Source organism: Semicossyphus pulcher, unplaced genomic scaffold (genome assembly GCF_022749685.1).
Source record: "Semicossyphus pulcher isolate SPU_LCO1_2020_fin unplaced genomic scaffold, fSemPul1.0.p SCAF_4, whole genome shotgun sequence".
NCBI lineage: Eukaryota > Metazoa > Chordata > Actinopteri > Labriformes > Labridae > Semicossyphus > Semicossyphus pulcher.
Window position 1 is genome coordinate 22,918,251 of NW_027211715.1, and position 21,842 is coordinate 22,940,092.

The window sequence follows — 21,842 nt, forward strand, 5'->3', positions numbered from 1 at the left end:
ATGCAGGTCTGGAGCAAAAATAATGGGCTTTCAAAAAGAAAAAAAAAATCAACGCAATTTGTTTTGTCTTTTAAATGTTTATGCAAGTCTGTACTTTGAATTGTATTTAAGCGAGTAGGTGTGAAGGATGTTTGTGCCACATCAGTTCCTCTTATTGAATTTGCATCATTTTTCTGTCCAGTTAGCTCTTGTACCAAAGACTGCATCTTTCCCCCCCCGTGAGCTGTGACTTCTTGTGTTGTGTCCAACATGAACAAAACTGGCTTTTTTCTTAAAAACAAGGCACCTAAATTATTTAAATGTGGAGTTTTTCCACACGTACAGTAGTCGCTGTTACTGTTTTTTGTCCCATAACATCCAGTGGTGTTAATTTGTTTACCTGTCCACATTTTGTTAATTAAGTCACAGAACTAACAAGTCTTTCAGTGGCGTTTAATGTACAGAAGTTCATTTAAGTCCCATGTCATCAAGCAGTTCCATTATGTGACACTCTCATTAACTTTGTCTATTGATCAGACAATCTTACATCAGCCACTTCTTCATAGTCTGTGTTTAGGTTCTGCAGCTGCCTTGGACTTCCTGTAACACACAGGTGAACACACACATGCACATTAACGTGGTCATTGCAGAAGTCCCATTCTTTAACTGCATGTTCTCCACCCACAACAGGAGTTAATCTATAATTCAAGAGTAAATGTCAAGACAGACTTGTATGCAGGATAAATGCTTTAACACAGACTTAAACAATGACTACCTTTCTGCATTCACATGCTCATGTTCACTGTCAACACCTGGCTACATCAGACTATTTCTCTGCCGCTTGTCTGTGACTTTTGACCCTCCTGCTGACGCCCACACTGCCCCCATCACTACCCCTGTCCTGTCCTGTCCTGCGAGAGTGTCTCTCTGAGGCTAATTGAATTTTTTCTTCATATTTCAATAAATAATTATTATGCTTATAACATCAGATTCTCGCTTCCTGCGCACACTAACACTGTCCACTTCCATTGCATGAGTGTTTCAGGGGGAAAAATGTAGAGCTATGCGACACATCTTGAATAACATTATAGTTAAAGAACATGTAGGAATAAAAGATGAATTCCCAGGTGATGGGCAGATTTAGAGACAATTTATTCTGTAGAGAAAACATCCTTTTATGGTAATGTTGTCATTTAGAGTAAAAAAACATGAAATTAAATTTGACTTTCATACTAAATATATCTTGCTGATAGAAATGTGTACAATAGGTGCTCAATTTCTTCTATTATATTCATGTTTTTGGAACATTTAGTGTGGTGAGCAGGCGCAGCTCAGGATTATTAATGTCAGAAAAAAGGCGTTTCATTGTATTTGTTTTTAATGTGTTTTCAGGTGTGTTCCCTTCTGTGCAAAGTACACCGTTACAATCAATGATCTTCTTTTTGTCAATGATTTTAAGGCCTTTATTTTAAGGTTGACAGCTCGGGTTGATGAGCTCAGAAATAGTGGATTGTAAGAATATGGATTTAAGTGCATTTTTCTGTACAGGGGCCGAGTCAAGGTATAAGGTGAGATGCTGTACAATATCATTTATAGTTTTTTCCACGTCTTTCTGGCCTTTATTTGATGGTTTGATAGGACCAGGGGAGAGAGAGAGAGAGGGAGACGGCATGAGATATAAGTGTTACATGATATGTATCTTTCACTTACGGACCACAAGCATGCCCCGTTTCTCACTTCATGTCACACACTGTTACTGCACTCCTAGCTGGACAATATACAGCAACGGCTTCACAAGCAAATGTACAGCAAGCGAAGCAGTGAAAGAGGAATAAACATACAATACACCATGATAAAGATACAAATATAACAAATGCAAACACGACAACCTTCAGTGAAAAATAATGTTTAGATTAATCTTCATCAATAAGTTTGAAAGGCAGGATGAGTCCTTGATCATTGAAAATTCTTCCATCCAGTAATAAGGTATCCAACACTCAGGGACACAGGTGTACCAAATATTCCTGCGTCTCCTTTTGTTGATTATGGGTGACGGAAAATGTAAGGTTCAGAAAAAAGGAGGAGCAAAAGAAAAATAACTTTTCACCATCTCAATCAACGAATCGAACATGAAACTAAGGTCACCGTCACACACCAGGTCAGTCGACGTAGACGAGGCCGTAGCTCTTCTGAGGCGCGGGGCTGCGGGGGAAACAGGAAGCTGCGAACTCCAGCTCCATGGGAACGTGAAGGCTGCAACCGGCCGGCAAGGCATCCACCTCTGAGGGAGGAGGCTCCTGAGTGGGAGAAGGGGATGGGTAAGTTAAAGTGTGACATCATAAGGAAATCAATATTTACCTTAACTGCAGTATTTGGTCCAAACATCTTACCCCGTACTCGGTCGGTGTTGAACGTTGAAATACACTTTATCACTCCTAAACATTGGCTCCTGTTTTATCCCTTACATTGTTTTATGTGACATTGACCTTTGCTACGTTCACTCTCAAGTCTGCGTACCCATCTGAATCAAACTCACACTGAAAGTATTTGCAACAAGTCTCGATTAAATGACCCTATACTTATTAATATGATGTTCTAAATCATTGTGGAGTGAATTAACCTGATTAAAGGTCTTAATTGAGGTCTTTTAGCCAAATATCAAAAAGCCTTTCTGGCATCAAAAGCAATTAAAATGTAAAAAGCAGCTCTGTTCATTCTGTGTCAACCTCTGACTCCACTCATCCCACAACCTTCAACAGCTCACATATTGAAGTTAACACAAATTAGACCTCCATTATTTATTGAAGTCCATTACGGCTGTTACAAAGTGATTTTTGCAGGTGTTATGTGCCTGAACTATCTAAAGACCTTCGCTTTTTTAACAGGTAGAGGTAGAGAACAGGTAGAGTTTTGTAAGACATACATGGAATCAGGAGTTAACAAGTGGAAAAACATTTTGATCGCATATTCGTGTTTCATAATAACAACACAAGATGTCAGGCTGATCACATGCCAAACTACGGCTGTGCATTTTCTGTTTATATGATCTTATTAGGGCTGAAACTAACTATTATTGTTGTTATTGATCAACCCATGAATCATTTACTCCATAAGATGTCAGATAGATGCGAAAAATGCTCATCACAGTTTCCCAGAGCCAAAAGCGACATGCTCACATCGCTTCTTTTGTTTAAATCCCAGACTTCTCTTTTAAATATTGACAAAAAGCAGCAAATCCTCACATTTAAGAAGCAGAACCCAGCAAGTGTTTGACAACTTGGTTAATAAAAACCCCAAAACAAGCGTGTGCCCCGTGTGCAGAGGCTGCAGTCCTCGACGCACTGATCGCAGGTTCAGTTTAGTGCATGGCGCATGTCATCCCCTACTCTCTACACCCCACATTTCCTGTCTCTCTTCAGCAGTCCTAAAAATAAAGGCAAAAGCCAAAAACATGATCATTTTAAAAAACAAAAATTAATGAATGAATGAATCATTACAGCTTTAGATCAAACCTGCAACTCCCTGTAACACAGCACCTGACTACAGCAGCTTTCATTCTGGTGCATTCATGCCTTCTCATGTATTCCACATGTATGTTGAGGGGAAAGAGTACATTCAGTCATCATGCACTATACCATTTGTTGAAAGGTTGCCTATTTCTATCAGGGTGATAACATTGAGATTGTAAGGGTCTCTGCAAACTCTAAATGAAAGCGCAGCAGAAACTGCTGACCTTGTGTCTGTAATCCAATATCTACAGCAGCTTTTAACCTTTATACATTTTAAAACCAAAATACAGCGATATCAGCCAACAGGTTTCTTAAACGGAATAACAAACCAGACTTCTTACAAACTATTCCTTTTCATTTCTTCCGCATGAAGCGCATAATATCGTGTTGATTGCTGAGGTGTTGATGATAATGTCCGCCGTGTTCTCGTGCAGCATTAAAGATGCCGGTCACAGCCGTGCAAGAGGCCAGCTCGATCCCCGGCGCACAGCGATGCAATCCTCACTTGGAGCTTGGCTTGCAGTGCCTGGCCTCCTGTCTGTAAATGTGTTAAACCTGCTTTCACTCGCCCTGAATTTGTATAAATAATGTATATACATTTATCCACAGACTCTAACAAGTGCAGCCTCAGGTGAAAATACTCAGAAATGCATGCTATGCGCATCCCCGAAGGTGGACATCAGCTCCAAACCGACCAACTCAAAAGATAACCACACAGAGCAAGAAAAAAAGAAGAAAAAAAAAAGCACAAATGAATAACTTGCCAAAAGCAACATAAACACACAAACACGCAGTTTTTCTCTTTCTCTTACACACACACACAAGCGCACACACACAGATGCATTGCTGTCAGTTTCTAAACAAGTTTTCCTTTCCATCACACAAACAGCCCCAAGTTGTGTCTGCCAGTGTTATGTGAAGCTTTTAAACTCTGGAACCACATCACTCGTGTTTACCGAGATGCGCTTGTATGTTTCCCTGCATCGTCAAAGCGCAGTCAAAGAGAAAGAGATTGAGGGCACAAGAAAAAACGAAAGCTTTTGGAAGTGTTCCAAGATTGCAAGAAAAGGTGCAACTGAACACTGGAATGAGCCAGTTTGGTATTCAGTCCAGTTTGAGGCAGGACTGGAGGCCCAAGAGGCCTGAGACAAGCAGCACCAGTCTGAATAACACGAACACCAGCTGAGCGCCACATGGTGGCAAAACCTGTCTTTAGCAGATGAATAAGTCAGGAAAACCACATCCATCATATTCACAACCACATTCATAATAAATCTATGTTTGAACACAATTTAATAAGCTTTAATTAAACACACATAACCGAATGTGGCTCGTTTATTTTAGGTCATCAAGTTGCATTTAAGCTTCTTATAAAGGCAGTATTAACTGGCTCTGCATTGTCACCGCTCAACCAAAGAGTTAATGTGTTTTATTTTGCATCATATATTAACACACTAACCACATGTTATCTGAATTGTTTGGACTAAATGTCCATAACAAAGAGTAAAAAGAAAAACGTTTTATTGCTATTTATTGATGAATTAAATCGTTTATTAATCCGTTTTTGATCGTTAGAACTGAACAAGAAGGTAAAAGGGAAACAGCCCAACCCTTCAGAGAGGCAATTAGCCAACTTTCTAATCACTTATACCAAACCGCGACTGGGGGACCCATTGTTTGGCGGCCTGATGGACAAACTTTAAAAATGTAAAGATCGAATTAATAGGCCGGCATTGTTAATGGGAACACTCACTATTGTTATGCAAAAGCCTCACTGTGGCATGCAAAACAAATACACTAAGGTTTGGAGATGGAATGGTTCGAAGGCCGCTGCCGTTTCATTTCAAAGCATGCATTATACATCATTGTGCATAAAGAGGAAGCCTACAGCATTATGATGTTTTTTTTCCACGATGATTATCCTTTATTAGTCATTAAAAAGAGAGCGAGAGAGGGAGAAAAAATACAACTTTTAAGCACCTGAACCTCGCTGCCAGCATTCCATTAATTGCCTGCACAATGGGGAGAGCCTTTGGAGATTTTTCAATTTCAAAAAATGAGGAGCATGCATTCAGTCGTGCTCATGTTATACCGGCACTTAAATCCTACAGAGCTCACATAAAAAAGGACTCAAGGTTGCATCCGATTGAAAGCCTCCAACTACAGCCACTTCAGAAATCCATTTAGCAAGCGGGGGGTTAGAACATCTAATTCAAACAGAGTCGCCCTGTTAAAACGGTTGCACCAATGTCTTTTAAAAACACACACACACGCACGCACACAAACACACTCTCGGGCGCACACTTTTCTCCTGTGTTTGCTTGGCTCTATTGTAAGAAAGAACCTGGCACACAGAGAGATGGCAAGACACAAAGAATTAATCTTGCCAGACCTCAGCCAAGTGGCGAAGGTGAAAGCTTGACTGCATGTGGAATCTTGACCTTTACTTCCACAGCGTCAAAAAGAGACAGAAAGAGGTCTGCGGCGTCTGTGAAAACATGTCAAAACAGTGTTCATCAGCTGCAGAACGGGTCAAGAAGAGAATGTTTTCCGGAATAAATCCAAGAGAATAATCACAGATTTGGATTAACCTCAAGACATTTTGGAAACGTTTAGTAAAAATACACTTTAAAGCAATAGATTAGACACAAACGGGGGGAAAATTTGGAAGATACATGAAGTGACGTATTTGTCGAGCAACTGATGACACATTATCGCAGTATGAATGCTTGAGCCTCTTTGTGCCAGTTGTTATTGATAACATGTATTCATTTAACAGCCCCTGGCTAGTCACTTATTCTTATCTTAAACTTGAACACTTCAAACCTTTTACTGGAAAAGACTCCAGACTAATAGAATAGTAAAGACCGTCCTGCACTCAACACAAAATGTGTTTGTGACAAGCGGCAGCTTGGCAGAGAAAAACAAGCTGGCGGTAATCAGGACACCCACATACTGTCATTGCTAGCTTATTTATTTACTGCTCGGAAACTTTCAATCTGCGACCTTATACAAAGAACTACATCAGTACAGAGTCTGGTTCTTCTGTTCTTGGGTTATGAACCTCACAGGTTTTCTAAAAGAGACATTTAAAATATTTATTGATCTTTTCTCATTCCTATTTTATTTCTAGTTCCAATTGTACAACTCAGATGTTGTCTTCTAAAAAAAATAAACTAGTGAGCGAACAAACGCACACAAGTTCTTCTGAGTTGCAACTTTGTACGTATATTTAACTTTCTAAGGCTGCAACATGCCCAACCTCAACACTAACCCTTGCATTGTTTTAATCCTAGGCCTATACCAAAAGAGAGAAATCAACCCTTAAAGTGGTAATCTCAAATATCTCGATTCCTTCTCTTTGGCGCCACCTATGGTGATAAACGGTAATTGCAGGAGCGCACTTCCTAGATATGAGTGTTGCATGTGTGACGTCCACATTTGGCTCCAGTTATAACGGTTGTAACTCTTGATTTTCCTCACTGACGTTTCGCTTTCCTTTGCCTTCATCTGAGCGTCGAATTTGTTTCTTTTTCCTTGGATTTTATTTTAGAAGTTGTATCTGTAGTCATCGATCTTTTCTTTTTTTGTTCAGCCATAGTAGATTACTGTTTACTCACAACGCTTGCAGAGACCGGAGAAGCAGCCGCTTAGCTCCGCCTACCCTCTCTGACAGACCAACCACTGCTGGGTGGTTCTGCAAATGCAAAGGCTTTCATCAGTGGGCCAAAGGCTCAATCACCATTGTGTTTACTCATTCCGCAATAGATAGCGACTTAACAGACATTTATTTAAATGAGAATGTTCAAGATTATCGCTTCAGTACAACACTATTCACCCTAAATTGATTGACACAGTTGAATGTAATTCCTAAAATGACCTGTTGCAGCTCAGTAGCCTCAGATCCAGTCACATATAACCACAAGTATTTTCTAATCTTGCCGGACCAATGGCAGCCTTGAGCTTTGATCAACTGCTAAAGAGCCGAGCCGAACCAACACAGAAACGGACAATCCTTTTACAAACAACAAGCACAAACATAATATGTCACAGCAAACATGCACTACACCAACATAAGGAAATATGTTGCTACTTTTCTACAGCCATACATTTAAGTGAGCATGCAAAACCCCATGCTTAATGATGTCTTTTGTAAGAGGCATGCTCAGTGTCAAATAAAGGCTGCAAATGGTTCGGCCTGTGCGCCTTTTATTAAAAACTGAATGCTTTCCATTCAAGGCCCTGAGCAACGTTAACCAGATGCCTCAGGAGGTGATGTACAGTATTTGAAAACACACATTCTACAGACTGGCCTTAATATAAGAGCTGTCATTGAACTGTCTTTACTCGTCTTTACATCAGTGTTTGTTTGAAGCATTTTTGTCTCTTTTTGCAAAGTGCTACAAAAATGCAGCAAAACAAAAAATGCATCTAAATTATAAATAAATGCTCTATATCCTTGACAGCATGCCATACTTAAAACAAAAAGATCAGCATCAATTTAATGTGTCTCCGCTAATGTGTAAATGTGTGAGTCCACAGATGCATGTAAGTATTTGTGCACGTGGCTCTTCACATAGATCTGCAGGTCTGATGGTGAGATCAATATCAAAACCCTTAAGAGGACCGAATCAAGCAGAAGAAACTTTCCTTTCATCTCTCCTTCCTTCCATGCTCCCTTTCTTTCCTTCTCTGTTTCAGAGAGCTGCGGACAATTGCTGGCAGGCCTTCAGATACAAACAGCTGCTCACAGATTGTCACTGTGATGGGAAACTGATTATTTAGTCTGCTGCCCCTCCTTTGGGACAGCAACAGTTTCTGTGAGCTACTGAGGACTTTTAAGAGGCTGGGTCCTTTGCCAGAGGCGGCAATAACATCATAATAGAGGCTCCCATAAATGAAAATCACAGACTTTAACATTGCTATGAAAATGGAGAGAACGGGCCCCAGAGAAGATCTTTGGGGAGCATCCTCTCTGCATCTGTTTGGCGCTGTGGCTCTGCTGTAGATAAGCCAGCAGTTACGTGTAAGAGGCGAAAGGCTGTTTCTCATCAACTGGAGTTCTGGGTCTGTCAAGCCGGACCTGACAAGGCCTGGATCCCCTCCACTGTACCAGCAGTATGTGATGGTAAAAAAATACAGAGATAGAGAAAAAGAGAGAGTATAAATTCTGTGGCTATTCAGGTACTCCTGACAGTAACAAGTTAAAAACGTGCAACCACTTGCACAGCATTGTTGAAGATTGACAACAAGTGGGCGGCCGTCTGCTAGAGCTCCTGTTAACTGACATTTGACAAGCTCTCTCTCAGGGAGTGTACCAGAGCCCAACAGTGTATATCAAGCTCCGAGCCTAATGTGAGGTGAGTGATGTAAGGTGAGGTGAGGCTGTGTGAAGCCTGAGGCTGAACACCAAAGCACAGGGCAGCGGTTGGATCAATACTGGCTCAGGCACAGACAAACGAGGTCGGGGTGGTATGAAGTAGAGAAGTGTTCTGACAGAGGAGGGCCGGTCATTCATGTACACGCGCACATTTATATACAATAATAATGGTAGTCCATGTTTCATTCCTACTCCATCATGCATTTTTCTTTTTACTCAGCATAATAAATAATCAATTACTCATTTAATTTTAATATTTAGTATAATTACTAACCAACAACTGAGTTGAAAGGCAAAAAATAACAGTGGATTTGCTGAGAGTTATTGACGCCTGTGCCGTCTTATCTCAGCTGAAAAAAAAGGGAGGGATTTCAAGAGCATTGAGCTGGATATGGCAACAGCAGCTTTTTCTACATCGAAAAAACACTCAATTTACATATTATAAAAACAAATTAATTTATAAAGAAGGGGTGTTTAATAGCCTATTCTTTATGTCATCGCTTAAAGTGATAATCTTGAAGATTTTCTTTTAAATAAATGTCTGTTAAGTCATGAAGCATTTGCATTTGCAGTATGACGGACTGGGTGTCTGTGGCGACTTTAGCAGAAAAAAATCACAAGCGGTGCCCAGTTAGAGACGCGTTTTCCATCACCCAGCAGTGGTTGGTCTGCCAGAGAGGGTAGGCAGAGCTAAGCGGCTGCTTTTCCGGTCTCTGCAAGTGTTGCGAGTAAAAAGTAATCTACTATGGCTGAACAAACAAAGAAAAGATCAATACAGATACAACTTCAAAAATAAGTGAAAATCCAAAGAAAAAGAAACTAATTGGACGCTCAGATGAAGGCAAACAGTCTAAAAAGGAAAGCGACCGTCAGCGAGGAAAATCAAGAGTTACAATCGGAGCCAACCGTGGACGTCACGCATGCAACACTGTTTGGATATCTGGGAAGTGTGCTCCCGCAATTACAGTTTATCGCCATAGGTGGCGCCAAAGAGAACGAAACTGAGATCTTCGAGATTATCACTTTAAAATGACACCACTTAGAAAAAAAACCCCTCATTTCTAGTCCACGCTGAACCGACTTCTAAAGAAGCAGAACACTAAGCACACATGTAAAGTAATAAGAGTCCTGCACCAAACATATAAACTACTTCTACCAAGCAGTGGTTTTCGAGCAATATTTTCATCTTGTTGGAGGGAGGACAGACACACCCAGTGTTGCCACATCAGAAACAGACATCCACAACTGATAAAAATGTCAGTTGAAATTTGTAAAAACTCATAAATAATGGATGCTCCAAGCAGGCAGGGGAGCATCTTCAATGAACCCAGAGTGCCGAGCATGCTTTCTCATCTCCAAACCGAGGAGCCATCTTAATGACTGCGCCCGGAGACCTGGGGGTCTCTATCAGCCGCCCCCCTCCCCACACCATTTCCCCCAGCCCCACCATCGGACCCCCCCACCCCACCCCGCCCCTTGTAAAGCCCATCCATGCTCACACCACCACCGCAGATTGTACAGAGGGGAACATGAGCTCTTAAATTAAACATTCAGTGCAGAGGCCGCTGACTGTTTTAGGCAAATCAGCAGAAAATGAAACAAACAGGGCACCGCGGGAAGATCCGTGTGTGTGCGAGTGGGACATTCTTTGGGGAAGACTTGGGCGGTCTCTTAAGTCTTGCGGGGAGCAGAAAACGCAAATAATGTCACATCTTCTTTTTTGTGTTTCATTGATAAAAGTGGCACGTTTTGGTATATTGGAAGAAGGAGAAATACAACATCTTTCTGTGTATATATCCTCTTCAGCGTGTTGAGAGGCGGGACAGAAGGTGATGTTTGCATTTATGTCATTTAGAGATTAAGAGACGTGATGAGGCAAAAGAAAAAGCTTTATAGTATCCTGCATCATCAGGACTTGGGTCGCCTCTGGGGAAGGGTGACAGTGGATGAGGTAGCGACCACTATCCCCCTCTATTGACCTGAATTCAGACATAAACAGGAAATAGTCTACAGGAAGGAAGTCATATTTTTTACAGCTGTGTCCTGGACGAGGACAGCGTGGCGCTAGAGCTGCACTTTCAATATATGTATGAGATTTAGTCAATATGTCTGCAATGATAGTTTCAATATTGTACATTACCTGAAAAAAGTACAGGCAGAGTGAGGTTGGTGTTTGTGTTTCAGTAACAACTGTGGTCATTGTCTTTTCCTGTCACCAATGTAAAGGTGTTTTCCTGCACCAGCCACACAGATAAACCTTTTTGTCTCTTTGTTTCTGTTCTTGGATGCAGATCAAAGCATCAGGTCGAGACTCGGGGCTTGTGATCTGTCAAGAGGGGGCTGGGATTTATATGGCATCTTTCGATACTCATCACATCTGCAAGTCGCAGCAATAAATCAGATTGCAAACTGCACAGCATTATAAGTGCTTTGAGCATAAGGTGATAGATCCTACTTTTGAAGCACAGGTGTTTTGTGCTGTCAAAAGGTAAAGATACAGCTACTCAATTATTTGACTTTTTAGTACCACATCTCAAACCCACAGGATCATGCACACTCGTGCGCACACGGATACAGAAGCTTGATCAATTTCTTTGTCTGCCAAAAGGGTGGTTGAACTGGGCGGAGGGGTGGAGGCTGAGGATGGTGGGGGGGGGGGAGCAGCCCAAAGCCCTACAGGAAGTGATTTAATGTCCAAAAAGACAAGCTCTTGTTTTTGCTCCGTCTCTTTCCTGTTGTGTTCTGATAGGGACTTCCTCTCCCCAGTGGGGATGGATACGGGTGTCATCCGTCCATCCATCCCACCCACCTCCACCCACCCACTACTCACGGATATGTCATTCTGCTGCCATGCGATCCCTGCAAGAAACTCATTAAAATCTGTGGACATCAGTGCAAATGTTTACAAAGAGTGTGTGTGGGAATATTAATATGTAGTTGGCAGGTGGGGGTGAACATAAATGGACGCATTTTACATTTGAGGCTTTTGTCTGATGATTCTTTTGTGAATGCAACACTTAAAATTTTACAGTTTAGATTGTGAAAATGACACTAATCATAGTCAGAAGGTAAAAAGTCAAGAGGTGAGAGGTCGGGAGGAAGGAGACGTTAAACTCACGTGTGTACGCACTACACACTGGCATCCCCATCCATTTAAATGTGTGTGTGTGTGTGTGTGTCTGAGCAATAACCTCTGTGTGTACTATGTATGGGCTTAGGAGCCAGAGGGTACAACCTCAGCCATGGTTACACCGGGATGATCTCTTCCTGTCTGCCTCAGTATCTCTGTGACCAACTCCCTTCCTTTCCGCTAACACACACATTAATGCAAGCACACACACAGGTTGGTGTTACCATGGGTATCACCTTTAGAAGACTCTCTCTCTAAACCAAACCCTTACTGGAACCTTGTTCTAACCCACAGACCAGTCACTTTAAATCAAACAAATATGTAACAAGAATATTAATGAACATTCAAAAAGGTACTGGTTCTACTTGACATCATTTACTATGTCTAGAAAGATACAGATATATCAACGTCTTTACCATCACATTTGACTTTGGCTTTACAGATACAACGAATTTGTCTTGGTAATTTAGGAGTATGAAAATAAACACAATATTGTATAAAATATATCTAACATAACTATCTTAAAATCAGTCTAACATAGATTATACAACAGAGTTTAGCCACCTTCTTTTCTGTATAGAGAAATGAACTGTGTGTGGGTGTGCGTATGTCACCAGGCCTCTGCCGTGTTGAGCGATTTAAAACTGACACACACACATAAACACGCACACACACAAAATGACCCACCCTCCAACCTCCGCTCTTACTCATTCATCCCATCCACAAACACGTGCACAGCGATAGTCTCTCTTGCACACGCACATGGATGCATATGAGCGCACACAGTCACCTACAGATGGAGGAAATAGGCTCAGCGCTGCCTGTGTCTGCTGAGGATGTGAGGTGCAGTGATGGCACATTAACGATAGGACCCATGACAGCACTACGTATCGGCCTCACTGAACAAAGCATGCAGCCAGTTTTTAATTCAATGAGGATTGTTTGAGTCGAACAATGGCTCTCGGCCCCTCTGAGGGTTAGGAAAGGGTGAGAAAGGTGAGTTTGTCAGTGCTGGTTGTTTTTGTGTTTTAAGCTGCGGATGATCCCGTGGGTTCGATCGGGTCGTGGATCAGAAATATCACTGTGGTGCAGCAGCATCCGCTGCTTTTCGGTAACTCACTAAAGAAACTGACAATGAGTGGGTTGAAGAGGAAATATTATGAAACATGCTCGAACCATAAAGACTATTTGGAGGCAATGTGAGTCATTATATTTGTATTTTGGGAGAGTATTTTTCCGGCCATTCTTATCAAGAACATAAATAAGAAAGAATTGGGGAAGAGTCTTCGAGAAAACAGTTCAACTTATGACATCTTTGAGTGCATTTAGGTAACAGGACAGTATCATCTACCTGTAGTATAACTCCCATTAACTAGCTATATCATAGGTCATACAATAAGGCTAATGGTATTAACACAATTTATGTAATACCTTGTCAGAGTTGCTGATTCTATTGTTCTGTATTTTTGGCAAAACATTGTGGGGTGATGGTAAGATTGCTTTACATTTAATTTCCTTTCCACTTTCTACATATGATAAAGTACATATATGTAATTGAATAATATGGTGTGTTTGGTCTCAAACGCTTTGTAAAAGACATAAATGATGCACATAGGATACAGGAGAAAATCTATGTCTGTGAGTGTGTGTGTTTTCACTCTAGCATTTGCATTCCTCACAGCCCATTTGGTCTATGCTAATGGAGTCTACTCATGCAGAGCAGCAGGTCTTAATGAAAAACCTTTGGCTGGTGATCAGTGCTATTGATCAGCCTGAGCCCCGGCTTTAAGCAGGGCTAATTGATCAATCACCACTGGTTGCTTTGGATTAATGGAACATGACTGGAGCTTCCCCCAAGACATACTCACCTCTCATGAAGAAGCCTGCTTGAGTGTGTATGTGTGTAAGAGCGTGTGTGGTTAAAATATTTACAATGTGCATATGTTAATATGCATTTGTATGTGAGAGAGCAGGGTGGAAAGTGTCTGTGATTACCCTTAAGTATAAAGAAAGGTAACTCATTTCAAGTGTTTCGAGTCTCTTTAAAAGCCCCAATGTGGCATTTTACCAAAAACACATCAAATGTTTTTGAGCCCACACAAGTAAAGAACACACTTTCTTTATATTATAGTGTTTTTACTTCTCAATTGCTATAATATAAATACCTGTCTAAGTAACTTTCCATCAAAACTGTAGACTGATAATGGCAAAACCTGATGTCGGAAGACACAAAAAGCAGTGTCATCACATCCAATGAACGGGTTGATGTTGTAACGTTAGTGTTGCTGTATTGTTAGTAGGCATAAAGCGAAAGAGGGTTAAGCCTATAACGTCCATTACGTATATTAGGGATACCCTAATTTGTATTTACAGATTCTACATTTCTATGTAGAAGCTGTAGGCAGGGACGTGGATTTCCTGGACAGCAAGTGTTCTGGTTCCGTTTGTAGTACGCTTGTAGTCCGAGTAATATTGACCAATCACGTATCAGCAGGCTGCAGCGTATGCAGGAAAACAGTCCTGGTAGAGAGCGTCGTAATGACATCCCAGCTCCCATCAGCGTTATCTGATGATTTAGCTTCTTATTCATCTCTATAAACAGGCATCTGCATGCTAACACAATCTGCTCTAAAGCTAAAATTCAATTTGAGACAAATACCCTTGACGCTGTATCACAAAAGCCGTTCAGACTTCAGACTTCCCATGAACGCATCAGATCGATCTGACCTCCAATCAACAAAAGAGCATTTTAAAAGTACTTTTCTTCTCCTTTTGAGGACAGACAAAGCTTGGGCTTTTACTTCTTACAATTCTGCACCATGATTTCAGCAAAGGCAAGACCGGTTTATTAAAGTAAATCACAAGACAAACGGTTTCTTTTTCTGTAAACAATGCAGCACGTAATGAAAAGGAAGTTTTGACCTGAAGCCGTTTATGCTAACCACTGGCTACATGCTAACCACTGGCTACATGCCCGGCACGTTCACCGTTGTCCCCAGAGGCTACATCGTCGTCAGACTATAGCTGATGTGATCCGAGATTGTGGATACCCAGATATTTGTTTATAATATGCCTCACTACTATTAGCCTTTTACTTGAAATTGCAAAATAGCTAGTTAGTTCTGCCATCCTCCAATATGATTGCAAATCTTGCTGGCCGCAGAACTTTCATTAGTCTGGATTTCTAAGGACAGATTTGGAGTCCCTGAACTATCCTAAACTGTGAGCAAATTTTCTATTCTGGCTACAACACAATAATATATCTGGTTTTTGACATGACAAAATGATTAAAAGATATCAGATATCAGCTGCAAAAATTTGACATATCAGTTCAATCTGCATAGTGTATGTCTAATTTGTCTTGCTCGTCCCACAGCTGACAGACATGACACAAGCGGTCCCCTCTGCCAGGAAGGACTGAAGCACACAGCCAAAACAGGAAGACACGATGACACGCACACAACACAGACACACACACGATCATAACCCTCCCATTGTATGACTGACAGGCTGGCTGGCCAGTAGGGTCTCCATGGAGGATTTGTGTCTGTATGTGTTTGGGGGGGTGGACTGAAGGTTCCAGCTGGCCTGTCATGGGACTCCCAATCGCGTGTGAATGGTACTCAGAGGGAGCTATGGCTAACTGGTCCAACACAAAAACATTCATCAGGCTGAAGGGGTCAACTGGGGTGAGTTCAGAAGGGCAAAACCAGGAATATATTTAATTGCACCGACAACAAGACCTGAAAGAGTCTCTAAATAATTAAGGTTCATTTAAAGAAATGCTGTTTCTATTTAGGATTTTAAAAAAACTTTAATAAATTATTATAATAATAAAAGAAGTGTTGTGCTTTTATTCTGAAAAGTTGACAATTCAAAACTGTTGAAAGTTTTTCTGCATCAATATTGGATAAGGTACAGAATGCCTGATAGCACTCTAGCCTCAGCTAAAAACAATCACCACTTTTATAGACAGCAGAGCAGCAGCATTTGACTCTTGCGCTGAAACCAGAGCACCGCCCCGAGAACGCGCACACCATCCCCACCTCACATCGTTAAGTTAACCTTGACCAACTAACCAGCCTCACAATAAACACTCACACCCTCCTCTCCTTTGACTGACTCGCACATTTTTTGGATTGGGACCACACTTCCACCCAATAACCTCTGGTGTGAACTTAATTGTGTATACTCTGGTATTGAATTTCGGACCGTGCCTGGGTCCCGTAGCACTCAAAGAGAAACAGACGGCGTGAACTTGACAATGACTGAGAGAGAGAGAGATAGGGGGGAAAGAGAGAGGGAGCAAGCGAGAGACATGGACCACCCAACGGCTGCGAAGAAAAACAAAGCTAGGTGGAGAGAAAAGTCAGCTTCGATCACGTCGGAGGTAGGACAGTTGGACGTTGTTGTATGGTAGCAGTTCACAGAGGGTGAAAGAGGCAAAGATAAAGAGAGAGAGGAAAGCAGAGAGTGTTTGTTTCAAAGCAACAATAATAAATCTACTCTTCTGTTTAGATTAAGTCTTGCTTTCATGCTTTGTTGAGTCCATATTCAGTCGCTTTTTTTTGTGATAATAGTTGAAACATTGTAAGTGGATTTATTAATTTCCTGTGTTATCAAAGGAGCAGAGGAACATGTGAGCAGTGTTTTCAATCTTGTGCTATTTACATTGCTGTTTTTAATATTAACTCATTTTCACTCATGATGTTAAGCTCATCATTTCTTACTTCAAGACAAAACATTAACATGACTGGTTAACAACAGGTGTCCATCTTTTCCAACCTTGTACACATCCTGCTTGATCATTCGTTTAACCACTTTCTGAGGCAGTAAAACAAATATTCTTGGACACAAAAAAAACAGTGTAAAACCAGGGGACTTTAAGTTTAAAACCAGCTAGATAACTAAAAAAAGATAAATTGATGAAGACCTTTGTAAAAAGAAAAAGAAAAAACCCTCAAGTGCCCTTGATTAAATTACGTACCTCTTATTGAATTAATCTAAAGCACAAAGTTTGCTCAGTTGACTTTTACACAATTTGCAAACAATATTTCTCAAATAAAATATAGGTAATGTTAAGTGTTCTCTCTAACTTGTATTTATATCGAAATACATTTTAAAGCGTTTTGATTATACACTTAAAATATTTAGTGTTCTACTTTTTGGGATAAGAGAGTTTAAATTTAGCACAAACTAAAGTGACTTGTTAAAAGAGTAAGGTGGTGTGATGTAGTTCTAAAGCTGGCCACCAGGGGGACGAGGATATGCAGAGAGTGTGTTCAGATTTAAAGGCTGTGGTTTACTCCAGTGTCGAGGCAGTCAGTGAAGCATCCTGGTGTGTGTGAGAGAAACAGTGGGAGAGAGAAAGGGACTTCTGCTGAGCCTTGTAAGTAGTTTTGTTTTATGTAAGAGATCATTGTGAGGAACACTAGGGATTTGAAATAAATACAAAAACAAAGGTACACCTATTTTACCTGTTTTTGACTGTTGAATTATTGAAAAGCAAGTAGTCTTTTTTAAAAATCAATTACTAAACAACCTTTACAATTTTTAATGAAGGAAATGTGTCTACTTATGGTTTTAAAAACTACCATTAATTTTATGAAAGAGTTTTCTCGTGTGTTAACTCATTTTGGTGAAGCAGGAAATGCAGGAATGTAATGAGAGGAGAAGAAGTGTGTGGTTACATGTTTTTGATGAAGACATCAAATTGGATACATTATTTATTGAGTTATATTTAGCTTCATTATAACAAATATTTTATATTTTAAAGAACTAATTAGGCTAAATGAATAAGTATTGGTTATAAGATCAGGGAATTAAGCACAATATAGCTGGATAAAAAAAAAAAAAAGAGCACACTAATAAAAGACCTGCTGCTGTTGAATATGTTCACCCCACCCAGTAGTCCCTCAACCTCTCACTCCAGTCTGTTTTTGTCCTAAGGTCAAAGATCAAATGCCGCCACTGACCCCCTGAACTGGCCTGTTACCCAAAGCTCAAAGTCTCCGTGCAGTGACTGATACACCCTGCTGTGTGTGTGAGTGCGTGAGGAGTCAGTTACCTTTTTATGCAGATGAGCGCCTTCAGAGGTCTGGCTCAAGGGATTTTCTTGTTTCTCTGGGACTGAAGGAATGGACAGCTGACCTGAAGACAGACACACAGACACACATACATACATACATACACGGTTAGGTCAGCCAATAGTGTCCAGCTCCACTTTAAAGCAGCTGTATACACACATGCACACACACAAGGACACGTGCTTGGAGGAAGCACGCGAGCGGGAGTATCTTAAAGTCATGTTTCAGTGAATAATCACGTATAAAACACTATTATTTAAACAAAGTCATGCTTATCTTAAGAACAAATATTTTCCCAAAAACTCTTAATACATCATTGTATCATTATTTTTTTATTACATGTTTAAATTGATTAATGATACCAGCTGCTGGCAGCATCCAAGAGCAATATTTAACAGGGGCTACATTATTGATTTTTTCATTTGGAAACCAACACACGTGCACCGTAATAAGGGCATCAATTAGACGCATACATTTCTAGTATTATTTTGTGATTTCAGACTCATCACCAGGAAATAGACCACACATTTTTGCTGCATTTATTTTCCAGGAAGTGGGTAAGGAAAGGTCTAATTCTAGCAATTCAACCACTGTGTTTTTCTTCTTCTCCTTTGGTCTATGATGTGTTACTAAAGCATTTAATGAAAGGAATTGTTTTAAAACATATTCAGTATTCAGGTGGGTTCAAGCTACTCCAAATGGCACAAACAGAGAACAACTCTTTTAATTGCTAAGAAAACAAAAGTTATTTTAGTGACCATTTGCGCCATTAGTTATATCATCAAACATAATAAAAAGGACCCATGGATTTCTCCCCTCCATGTGACCTGTGCGATGCACTGAACTGAACCAATTATAGATGGAAACAAGACAGTATCACAAAGGATGGCCCAAAGGTGGAGGATTATAAATGGGAGCCAATTAGAGCAGAAAACGAAGAGGGCAAGACAAGCGTGGCTAATGATACCATATTCATCAACTTCTGGCACTCTTTTTACTTTTCAGGCGCTTAGCTGATGCTCTCATCTGGATTATCTTACAATGACTAAGCAGGTACTGTGAGGGTGTTCAAGGACACTTCAAAAAGCCAGATGACTGCAGAAAAACACCAGGGGAGCTGTTTGGATCCAATGGGACAGCATCTCTAATCCCACCTTGCTATCACATAATCAATTAAAAACATTTCTGTAACACTACTATTTGCATTGTCACATATTTCCTCTCGTCCAATGTACATACAAGAAACGATTAACTCAGGAACACCCTGCTTTAAGCATTTTACTATGAGGCACAATTACAGCTAACTAGCTCTATGTTTTAAACGGATTCATTTTAATGTATTCATAATACACATAGAGGTAAAGCCGATTGAAGATATTCAACTGTTTCTCCATCTCTATCTGAAAAATTGGGATTCATTTTCATAAAAAATAGCATCAAGTTTAACAAGTTTAAGACCATTCCTGCTGGAATAGCTTGCTTGTTTACAGGGGACACTTTTTAGCACATTTTATGCAATCAATTTTCTATTATTGTAATGTGTTTTTCAATCATGTTGGTAAAGTTTGTTTCATTTTAAAAATTGTATACATATTTTTATTTCAAGATTTTTCAGAGCCTCTCCTTCCTCCTGAAACGAACAAGCCGTTTTGCCATTCAAAGGTTAGACCAAACCCACGATTGGCTGACCGCCTGACTTGGAGTGACCGCCCCCCCCCCGACGTGTGCGATCCCACAAGGTGGAGCGGCCGCACTGCACTGTCACTCCATAATAATGTTAAAGAAAACATGGCCACTCTAGGATCCGTTATTTGGCCTTATATGTACGAGCCAGAATCGGAGCCTGAGTGGGAGGACGATACACCGGAGCAAGTGCAGCAACCCAGGAGTTCCCGGGAGGTATCGGGATGTTAAGGTGAATGACGGTCAATGACGATTGGTCGATTTCAGCGAAAGCACAGAGAAACCTGCAGCGGTTCTGAACGGCCCATTTCAGAGGTCACCTTTTGAAACATGTCATTCTGGAAAAACACGGAATTATTCAGTTTTCACTTTTTCACTGTGAACAATAAACACCCAAAAATGTGACACCCATGCAAAATGTGAGAATATCCATTCAAAAGCTATGGCCCCTTTAACAAACACATGTAGCTAATTTATTATATATAAATTGTTAGTACTCTCAGCCTTTGTGAGCTAGTTTTTCAGTTTCTAGAGTTATTTCACAAAGAGCAGGTACTGAACTACACATTCCTTGTGGCAATGTAAAAAAAAAATGGGGGTTATAAACAGAAGCATGCTCATTTTAGTTGCTATGTTAGCCTACCAGCAGAGTTAGTTGTTGTCATGGCTGCTAATATGGGATGAAACCAGAAAAACAATATGCACATGAGCATGTACATTTTTTTTTTTTTTTGGTAATACGGTTTTTCATATTACGCAATAACGAAGAAGTGATTAAACTTTTCAACAGGATCAGTAAAATGTACTAACAGATGGTAATGTCCCATTTGTTATAGGGTGGATTGTTTTTCCAACCAGGGAAATCATAGACGAGAGCAACACCATACTTACAGAAATTGGTTAATGATTCAGAGATCAGGAGCTGTGCTTATTCTGGTCTGTTTTAACAGGTAACATTTGATCTTTACATTATTCATGTCTCAAACAATCTGTATGTTAAACCTGAAAGTTACACACATAGATATATGGACACAATCTCAGTAGGTATATCATTGTCATGAACCCATCCGCCCCATCTGTCTGTCTACCTGCCTGTCTCTCTCCTCCCGCTCAGAGCCTGTCATGTCTGCTCTCCAACAGGCCTCCTGTGTCTGGATTAATCTCCCTGGTTGACTGCTGATCCGAAGGTGGGTCGGCCGCCATCCACCAACACCAAAACTAATTTCACTGTGTCACTGCATGACACCCCCGCCCACCATCCCCACTGACAACCGCACATGCACACACATTGCAAAATATCTTCATCTGTCTCTGTCTCATCTACATGGGCGAGGGCAGGAGGGCGGGTGACTAGTCCGAAGGAGAAAGGTCAGTGCAATGAAGGAGTTCATCATTCTGAGGTGTCAGAGACGCTCTTTAGGAGAGCAGATGAAGGGGAGAGGATTGGCGGGAGGTAGTAAAGAGGGGGGGGTCTGTTTTATATTTGTCTGGTTATTGGTCATCAGCCAAAAGTTTGTCACAGCCTACAGAGTTGGCTGGCATCCACTGTGTGCAAATCAATCATCGTACTGTTTGTATTTCACCCTCACGTGTCTTTGATTGTATCTTAATTATCAGAAAACTACACACGCACGCACGCACACACACACACACACACACACACTTATCTCACTCAAGCTAAGAATGGTCATTTGCTGGCAAAAAAACGCACCAGAGGGTTTATTGAAAACACCAGAAGCTGGTAGTCAAACACGCATAAACACACATTCAGTCATTCTGAAATGATCACACAATGCATCCACTCCACTGGCTGGCGTCTGGCATGAGGTAAACAGCTTTTAATAGCATCAAACCCACTGCAGTTTGTTTGGGACCATCTGTCCAGTCTATTGTGTTTCTCTGTCGTGGCTCTTCGGGTGACAGCTGATGTATGGGCTCTTACAAAGTCCCCAGCCAGGCCCTCGGGATGTTGCCACACTGTTTTCTCCCTCTCTACTATCTATTCCTTCTTCCTTTCTTTAGTTTTTTTCTGATTGTGTTTCTTGTCCCTTTTCTGCTTCATAGAGTGTTTCTTT

At 40.8% G+C, this 21,842-nt stretch overlaps 1 protein-coding gene across 1 annotated transcript in view; it reads right to left on the minus strand.

Moving 5' to 3' along the window:
• Window positions 1–436: 436 nt before the first annotated feature.
• Window positions 437–21,842, minus strand: part of LOC138607625 (adhesion G protein-coupled receptor D2) — an 82,689-nt gene continuing 61,283 nt past the window's right edge. The window contains exons 23-25 of the mRNA XM_069680264.1: window positions 18,066–18,148; window positions 2,135–2,276; window positions 437–579 (exon numbers count right to left, since the gene is read on the minus strand). Of these exons, the coding sequence (XP_069536365.1) occupies window positions 2,139–2,276; window positions 18,066–18,148 (221 nt within the window). The 3' untranslated portion in view covers window positions 437–579; window positions 2,135–2,138. The remainder of the gene's footprint in view (window positions 580–2,134; window positions 2,277–18,065; window positions 18,149–21,842) is intronic.